At 41.8% G+C, this 9,792-nt stretch overlaps 1 protein-coding gene across 1 annotated transcript; it reads right to left on the minus strand.

Annotated features, from left to right (window-relative positions):
- Positions 1-5,000: 5,000 nt before the first annotated feature.
- On the minus strand, positions 5,001-9,111 carry IL11 (interleukin 11). Its single transcript, XM_014052948.2, has 4 exons — positions 8,959-9,111; positions 7,070-7,156; positions 5,430-5,588; positions 5,001-5,165 (listed from the first exon to the last, which is right to left on the minus strand). The coding sequence occupies exons 1-4, from the start codon at positions 9,097-9,099 to the stop codon at positions 5,001-5,003; spliced, it is 552 nt and encodes a 183-aa protein (XP_013908423.1). The 5' UTR covers positions 9,100-9,111.
- Positions 9,112-9,792: the final 681 nt, after the last annotated feature.

Raw genomic sequence — 9,792 nt, forward strand, 5'->3', positions numbered from 1 at the left:
AAAGAAAAGAGGTGTTAATAGCCATCAAACATCAAAAATACACTTTTCCCGAAAGGTTTCCACAATTTTGGCCACGATTGTACCTGGACCATCTCGCTTCATCCTCTGTTGCCCCTGTCCCTTTCATTGCAATCTCAACTTCAAGATAATGGATGGGAATGCCTAACAGATGTTACTCACTTCCAAGTTTCAGTCAAGAAGAATCAAAATAAGAGGGGAAAGTGCTACTTTTAACTGTGTTCTAGTTAAGGATGAATTAGCCTGTCTCACCGGGCTAGAGAGAAGATGAAGGGACATCACAGGGATATGGGGAGTGGCGGGGGGGGGGGAGGCCCATGTTAAAGCAAGTAGAAAAAGGCTGTAAGCATTGGAAGTGACCCAGATCAGAGGTGGGTTCCTACCAGTTCAGACCAGCTCGCTGAGTAGATAGTAACTCGGCCTGCCACGCACCCAAACCGGTTCTATCAGCAAGGCTGCCATCTTGATTTTCGGTTCTGCGCATATGCAGAACTATCTTCATTGCAAAAATTTAATCCCCCCCCCTTTTCTAACATTGTGCATATGCAAAAAGTTTTGCGCACCGAACCAGCAGTAATGCTGACAGGAACCTACCCCTGACCCAGATATCTTGGTCATGAACTTGCTGCTATTCTATCCATTGTCTGCAGGGAGGCTCAACTTATGATCACAAATTGAGCCCAAAATGTATGTTGTTAAGTGTATCACTGCAGTTGTTAAGTTAGTGTCATGGTGGCTAAGTGAATCTGACCTCCCCATTGGATTTGCTTAGAATAGAATAGAATAGAATAACAGAGTTGGAAGGGACCTTGGAGGTCTTCTAGTCCAACCCCCTCTTAGGCAGGAAACCCTATACCACTTCAGACAAATCGTTATCTAATCTCTTCTTTAAAACTTCCAGTGTTGGAGTATTCACAACTTCTGGAGGCAAGCTGTTCCACTGATTAATTGTTCTAAAGGTCAGGAAATTTCTCAATTCTAAATTGCTTCTCTCCTTGATTAGTTTCCACCCATTGCTTCTTGTTCTACCCTCAGGTGCCTTGGAGAATAGTTTGACTCCCTCTTCTTTGTGGCAACCCCTGAGATATTGGAACACTGCTATCATGTCACCCTTAGTCCTTCTTTTCATAAGCTAGATATATCCAATTCCAGCAACCGTCCCTTAATCATCTTCGTTGCTTTTCTCTGCAATCTTTCCAGAGTCTCAACAACTTTTTTACATCATGGAGACCAAAACTGGATACAGTATTCCAAGGGTGGTCTTACCAAGGAATTATAAAGTGGTATTAACACTTCACGTGATCTTGATTCAGGGGGGTCGCAAAAGGAGATCACATGGCCCTGAGATACTGTAACTGTCATAAATATGAGTCGGTTTCCCAAGTGTCTGAATTTTGATCATGTTACCATTGGGATGCTGCAATGGTCGTAAGTGTGAAAAATGGTCATAGGTTATTGTTTTCAGTGCTATTGTAGCTTCAAATGGTCACTAAATGAACTTTTAAGTCAAGGGCTATCTGTATACAGTAACTGTGATCATGTCTACTGAAATATACCTCTGCCTTTGTGCAGTTACTGTTAGGAATATAACTTTACTTTGCTGAAAAAAACACCTTTATATCTGGATGAAACACCTATATATCTGAATGAAAAATGATTAATTTGAAAATATAGAAAGGGAGATATTTCTTGGCTGCTGATGTTTTTTCCATGTGGATCAAACAGGATGAAAAGAGAAAAAAATAACTTGGTGTGTAATTCCTCTTTCTTTTTCTCTTTCTTTCCTCTTTCTTTCCTTCCTTCTTTCCTTTTTAGAATTAAATCCTTAAGTATTACTTGAAACATACTTCAATAGCTTTTTAGTGGCCAACACAGCAGTGACAAAGATTGCCTGTCCATCTGTCTGTCCATCTTTCCTCATTCATAGATTTAAAAAAAAAAAAATCCCAGCACCCACGTGTATCTTGAGTCTGACACCATCTGAATAAACCTGGGTTGTTAAAGAAAAGGAGGCTAGAAGGATTGAGGGGGCGGAGGGCAGGTAGGCCAGTGATGTCTAAAGCTGATTTCCTTTGTGCTAAAGAGCTTGGAGAAACTGTCATCAGCACAACCAAAATACTTCTAAGCAATACTTCTTTTCCAGTGCCATTGAAATGGTCCCTGATTGAAGTCAAAGACTGCCTGTACATCCATTATTTTAAGCAAATCAATTACATTTCTAATAACTGAAACTTGCTCACTCCTTCCACATACAGTAAAGACAAGACTCATTCATTTAGACCTTTGTGAAGTTTTATTTCAAATTCAATTTTCCCCATCGTTTGAAAAAGAATCATTTTTTTTAATTACAAAAAGGAAAATTTGGAGGGAAAAAAAGAGACAGAGAGGCAGGTCAATAAATACTTGGAAAATACTCAAAATAAAATAACATTATTAATAATATTAATATAATAATAATCACAATGACAAAAACAATAATTAATAAAATGACCCAGGCTTGGAACTGATAAATAAAAAATAATAACTTACAAGGATGAATTCTAACGGCTTTATAAATATTAGGGATTATGAAGTAGAGGGTTATTGGAAAAAGAGAAGGGTTAATAACAATTTCATACAGAAATAGGGAGCCAAATGTTGATGGAGAACAACTACTATTATACCTGATCAGTGGCCATACTGACCAGGAAATGATGGCAGTTGGAATCCAGCAATATTTGGAGGCCACAGGTGCCTATTCTTGCATTAAAGAATATTTAACAAGAAAACCCTATTTTAAAAATATTATTATTCTGGAAGGAAGGATTAGACGTCTGTTCTTATTTCTGGGTTGCATGATCCTGTTTGAATTCAACTGTGTAGTGTGATATATTATTGCGATTTTTAAAACTCTTCCGAATTTGAAGCAATCTTATTTAGACTTTTTGCCCAGTTAACTTTCTGATGCTGACTAGCCTAACAGAAACACAATTCATCCAGCAGGGTGCGCTGCTGCTAAAGGAAAGCAGGAATTCTCTTATTTATCCAGGTTTTTTATTGGGAAACTGGAACATAATTTCCTATAACCTCAACTTCACATTCCTCATTCTCAGGTAAATTCCTTTGAAGTAACAAAAGAAGAACTGCATATTTATGTGTACAGGGTATTTTTAGAACAAAAAGAGAAAAGATTGAATTTTATATACTTCTAAGCAAATATCTCATTAGGAGAAAAAATGACCCAAATGCCTAAAAAAAGTTTTTTTTTCCTGATCTGCTGAACTCTTTCAACTTTAATTGCTTGTCCGGTTAATTGAATCCCCATAAATGTGCATATGAGTAATGGTATAGTTGCTTTTCTAAAGGAAAAAAATATATATTTTCTTTTGGTAAATACATGTTTGAGAGAAACAGAGCAATCTGTTGTGCTCTGTCTCTCAATCTTGTGCTTTTCCTTAATGGATTTACATTTGTAAATTAGTCCTCCCCTCTCAAAAAATAGCTTGCCAACAACCTTGCAGCTGCTCTATTAATTTTGTGCGAGGAGCATTATTTTAAGGTTAATAGGATCAAAATGCTAACTAACAACAGGCTGAAGTTATTAATTCTCTGTTGATTATGGCTGCAGGTTTTGACCTGCATTGGATATCCTGTACCAATGGATACATACAAATCAGTAGGGGATTTGTTACTGAAATGAGTGTGAAAGGTTGAGAAGGTCCAGCCTCCCCCAAAAGGGTGTGCTTCCCCACTCCAAGATATACCTTTCTTTCCTTTATGTTTCTGAATCTCTTTTGAGGCACCCAATATGCCTTTTATGCCATGGTGGTGCAGTGGTTAGAATGCAGTATTGCAGGCTGATTCTGTCCACTGTCTGGAGTTCGATCCTGACTGGTTCAAAGTTGACTCAGGCTTCCAAGGTTGGTAAAATGAGGAACCAGATTGTTGGGGGCAACGTGCTAACTCTGTAAGCTCTGCACTCAGAACAGAGGTCCCCAATCCCCTGGCCGTGACATACTACTGGGCTGTGAGCCATACGGAACTGGACCATGGACATGGTAGACGAGAGTGTGATCCATACGCATCCCCACTTGGGCAAGCGGCAGGTGAGTGTGCGTGCATGCTTCATTTGCACAAGCGGTGAGGATGTGTGCCCACCGTTCATGCAAATGGATGTGCTTGCTGATAGCTCACATGAAACTATCCTCTGTACCCCACTGCCAGAAAGGTTGGAGAACTCTGGCTTAGAGTGTGCTGTAAAGCCCTGATAAACAGTATATAGAGCTAAGTGCTACTGCTATTCTCAATTAGCAGGATAGCAGTACGTTTCCATGGGCAAACTACCCCTAACCTCATGCCCTCCGCTTATGTTGAGTTTAGAACTTCCACAAATCCCAACCAACATCAGAAAGGGACCAGAGTACAGATCAGCCTACACATACGGCACCTCCCCACATCACTCTCTGCAGCATAAACTGGGAGGGAAACATAGATTGTGTCCCTGAAGGCGAGATCAATAAGGGCCCCAAAGTTGTGTCTGAAACAGGGATTCCATCACCAGTATGGATAATACTGCAAGGATTCATAAAGGATATCCTCCAAGATGGGTTCCCCTCTACTCGACACAGTTCGATGCACATGTCCGAATGAGTTATATTCTATCAATGGAGAGCAGGAGGGTTTAAAATTTTCCTTGAAAGAAGGAGTAGCATGCTTTCCCCAATTATTTTTCCAGGCCTGCAGGGAGAAGATAAGATGATCATTCTGAGGGAATCGAAAAAGCTGACTCTTGTTCCACAACATCCCCACAATGTGGAAAAGTTATGAGTGGGTAGGCAAATCTTCTCTCTTCCCACTCCACTGCACCTACTAAAAGAGGAATCTAGTCTCATCGCTTTTCCTTCCTTCTTTGAGCCCTCCTCCATAGGGGATACGCAGCTAAGAGTTCCTGGTCTACGAAGAACATCTCCAAAACATCCTGGACAGTTTTGTTTCTTGGTTTTTCACAACTTGTTCCGGATCAAGACCAGCACTCGTGCTGCCCAGTCTAAATAAAGGTGAAATGAATGGACAATGGCATGTCCAGCCTGGACAACAGACCAGTGGGTCCCATGGGTCGGGAGGGTTGGGAAAGCATCATTGGGTCGTGTGATATTGAGCTTCGTCATCTGGAGAGGAAAAGAACAAGTGTGAGATAAATTGTCCGCAGGAGGAATAACGAACTCAATTTAGACAACTGTCCCAATCATCATCATACAGCTGTATGATCTGCTAATTTAGAGCTACTACATCTGGAGTGCAAAGATTCAGGAAATCACTGGATGGCAGCAAAGAGACAGAGAAAAATCAGAATACTTTGCTGCCACCTGGTGACTGCCTCAAGGTTTGCAGCACAGATATTATTGTACTGAGCCCACTCATTCCAACTTTACCATATGTTCCAGTCTTTTAAGGAGACGTTCAAGCCGAGTGTGCACTGTGCCAATATCATGTTCCATGGGCCGCAGCCATGTCCCTGCCTTCTTCAGCCACTCAAAATGCCGTTGGTAGCTTTGAAAATCGGAGGCAAACCGGGTTAGACCTGCAGAAACCTGGAGGAAGATAAAACCATACAGAAGTTATGAAGGAGAATGATGATGCTGACCCATTTTGGCCTCGCAACAGAGAAACTGAGATGTTAGGGACATGAGACAGCAACTGGTTTGATTTGAATCTCCAGAGAAAACAGGCAAGTTCACTTAAGGAAAAGTCACCAAAAGAAAAAGAAAAATGGAATGATCATGAAGCAGCCTTTCCCAGCCTGGTTCAACTCCCAAAATTCTCAGCAATAGCTGTGCTGTTTGAGGAAGTCTGGAAGTTCATATATCTGAACAGTGTCTAGTTCAGGGGTGTTAAACTCTATTTCATGGAGGGCCTCATCAAGGTTGTGTTTAACCTTTGGGGGGGGGGAGTGTAGGCATGGCTAGGGTAGGTGAGGCCAGCTCGAAGTCACTCATGTGAGGGGTGTCTGTGGTGGCCCGAGTGATCTTCCAGCGAAAATGGGCTCCCAAGTTCAATTTTCTGCGGCCATGGATTGGATTGGATTGGATTTATTACATTTATCTGCCGCCCTTTTCCCCGAAGGGGATTCAGGGCGGCTCACAATTCAGTCAGGGAAGGGGGTACAGACAGGGGGTTAAAAAGACGAACATAACAATACAAAATTTAAAAACACACAACAACCATACCATTCGAGAAGGGGGGCAAAAGATCTTTAGCCCCAGGCCTGTCGGAACAGCCAGGTTTTAAGGGCTTTGCGGAAGGCCTGGAGGGTGGTGAGGGTTCGAATCTCCACAGGGAGCTCGTTCCAGAGGGTCGGAGCAGCCACAGAGAAGGCTCTCCCCCGGGTAGTCGCCAGTCGGCATTGGCCGGCGGATGGAATTCGGAGGAGGCCTAATCTGTGGGATCTGATCGGTCTATTGGAGGTAATTGGCAGCAAGCGGTCTCTCAAGTACCTCCTGCATGGCCTCCTGCAACCTTCTGCCAGCAAAAACAGAGCTTGGGAAGGCCCCACATGGAGCTCCATTTTCACTGGCAGAAGCATTGCAGGCCAATCCTTCACTATTTCCAGGCGGCCGGCCCTGCATGCCAGATCTAAGCATCCCGCAGGACAGATCTGGCCTGCAGGCTTTCAGTTTGACACCTCTGGTATAGTTAGAGAAGGCTGCTGTGAAACATCTGAAATCACCACCAGCTGAATTTCCTACAAGTGCTTTCCAGAGCTTGTTGTCCTCCAAATTATGTTGGAATACAATTCCCACCAACTTGGAACATAACCAGAACCATTATTCGGCCTATCTGGAGGGGAGCATAGTGAGAAAGTCAGTATTCTCATTGAAATTCTTATATTCCAATCAGACACAAGATGACCCTTTCCCAAACTGATGCTCTCTAGATATTTTGGACTACATTACTCCATCCAGTACACTCAGAGGGCATCAAACTGGGAAAGACCAGCTTCTGGAAATAAACTATTATGCCATGAAGAATCTTAAACGGGCATCAGAAGAAAAAAAAAGGTAGCTGTTTTTACCTGGATGTTGGCAAGTTCTACAGCATTCATGGATAAAACTGGTAAGGTTTCAAGCTTGTGTTCACCATCGGCTGGGAAATGTTTCTTCTGTATAGGGAACACAAAGAGAAAAAACTATGAAACCAATGAAGGCAAGACAAGCAGGCCCTACTTTTAAAAGGAGGACTAACTTAGCATAATCTAAACAATAACCTAAATATCCTCCAAATCTAAGATAACTGATTTTTATTAGAGGCTAAGAGGTGTTTTCTGCTTATTCTTCCCAACACATCTGCCTGCTGGTCCATCAGTAGAACAAGTCTCTGGAAAATGAAGAGAATGTCACCAAATTTGGAATGATGGGAAAAGCCAGCAAAAGAAAGATTGAGCTAAAAAATGGGCTGAATAAGACTGCAGGCAGTGGAGAAAAACAATCAAAAAATATTTCTCTATAGGAGGCAGCTGGGCAGTGGCTCAGAATGCTGCCAACTGCTTCATTCTAAGCCATTCCTCTCCCTGATCATGTGACCCAAGAATTACGCAGCCTGCTCTGGGTTTCGTTGTGTGCATGCACAAGCACACACGTAGGCACAGAGTGTTTGTCGCACCGAAGCAAATATGGAAAGACAAACTCTCTGCGGTCTTTCTATACCTCAGGATTTCTCAACCCTTTAAGTTGCTAAGATTGAGGAAAAACTACCATGTCTTAACAAACTGTCTACCTTTCTATTGCCCTGTGAACAATTTCCTGCCTTTATAGAAGGCAACATTCTTTCTTATGCTTGGTTGGGCAATCAGCCAGATGTTTACACTGAATTTGGTATTTTCATCTACCTATTGAGGCCTTCCCAAAGAGCAGGGATTGGCAGATGTTATTTGATGGTGTTTGCAGAATCATCGCAGGATGGAAGCTGTTCCACGCAATGCCGCCATTTGCAAATTGGCTGGTGGTGAATTTATCAATGCCGATGGTGTTCAAGTGGTGCGCCAGATGTTTTGGGATTGCAAAAGGTGCCTTTTGTATTGGTACTACTTTTGCTTTCTTTTGTCATGGTTGTTCTACTGTGCTCCCATTTTCAGGATTTGTATTTCGTGATTGCCTCAAGTTCTTTCTCTTCTCTTCCGCTGTCTCCCGGTATGGCAATGCCCACTATCTTGATTTTTATATATTTATAAAGGCTTCTTCCATTGTTATTATTGTTATCTCTCCACAACAATGCGAAGTCACAACTGCCACTTCTTTACTGGTGTTGGCCTTCATACGCATTGAATTCTTCCCCAGAATTTAGGATGTACATAATGTATCAGCATAGTATGTGTGCAGATCCAAGCTGTGTGGCCTTTTTGCAATTGACAGGTGGACATTTTGTCAACCTGCATATTGTCTAAGCACCATACAAGATTTATTTGATATGGCATCCAGTGCGCTGATAACCACTGGGACCATCACAGCCAGTTTATACCATATTCTTTCAGTTTCCATTTTCAGATCTTTCCAGTCTTCTTTGTCTTCTATTCTAATATTCCCTGGAACTGCCACATCAATTAGCCATGCTTTCTTCTTCTGAACCAGTTATATTTAATCTGGTGTGTTATGACCCAAGATTATCAGTCTATATCAGGAGATCCACAATATTTTAACCTGTTCATTTTTACTACTTTTTCAAGTGTATGTTCCCATCAATTTTTCATAATTGGTACGTGATACGTTTTAGAGATGGTCCAGTGAATCATTTTGGCCACTGTGTTGGTTTATAATCAATTTATGGAATCTTGCATGACTTGAGTACAAGATCTACTGGTTTTTTTTTTTCTGCTTCTTTGCATCATCATCATCATCATCATCATCATCATCATCATCATCATCATCATATCCAATGGACTCTAATAGGGAAGGCTTCTGGACTTACAAAGTGGTTGGAGAGGGTCTTGGTATCAGTTAGCAGGTTTCTGGTCAAGGCAATAATAGAATCAAACTCCATCCGGGGGTCTGTGGGCTTTAGTCTGGGGTTTGGTGCAGCCCAGAGTCCTTCATACAGACTCAGTAGCATCACTACAATCTGACACACACCGTCTGCAAAGAAAAAGAGAGAGAGAGAGAGAGGCCAAGGATGGCTGTTAGAAAGCCAGTGGCTGGAAACCAACTTTTCCAAAACATCACCTGTATATATATGGGACTACCATCTCTGTATAAACCACAGGAGAGACAGTCAGTGGTAATGACTCATAGATTTGGACTATTCATGAAGCTATTGTTGGGTGTGACACAGACTTTCTTGTACTGGTAAGCTGATTAACATTTGTAGAGTGATGGGAAACTTCCATTTCTGAATTCTTGAGAGTGTGAAATTTACTTGTAAATTCTTGCTCATTTCTTTTATAGGGAAATCTGTTTTTCTGATTCAGCGGGGAACAAGGGACAGCCTCCTGCTTCCCTGAGAGTTAGACACTTTGAAGTGTGTGAGAAAAAGAACGAAGGAATGTCTACCTCTGTGACGGTTATCCCTTCCTTTTAAAAGTTGGAAAACATTTTAAAACTCTATCCTGATTAGAACCTTGAAGATATCCCATTCATTTATTTATTTTACTATTCTGGACTCTACTAACTCACTTTTGGCTGGTTCTCTAGGCCAGTGTTTTTCAACCTTGGCAACTTGAAGATGTCTGGACTTCAACTCCCAGAATTCCCCAGCCAGCATTCGCTGGCTGGGGAATTCTGGGAGTTGAAGTCCAGACATCTTCAA

This window comes from Thamnophis sirtalis, unplaced genomic scaffold (assembly GCF_051295495.1).
Source record: "Thamnophis sirtalis isolate CommonGarterSnake01/CBP01778 unplaced genomic scaffold, rThaSir2_p1.2 scaffold_4, whole genome shotgun sequence".
Taxonomy (NCBI): Eukaryota; Metazoa; Chordata; class Lepidosauria; order Squamata; family Natricidae; genus Thamnophis; species Thamnophis sirtalis.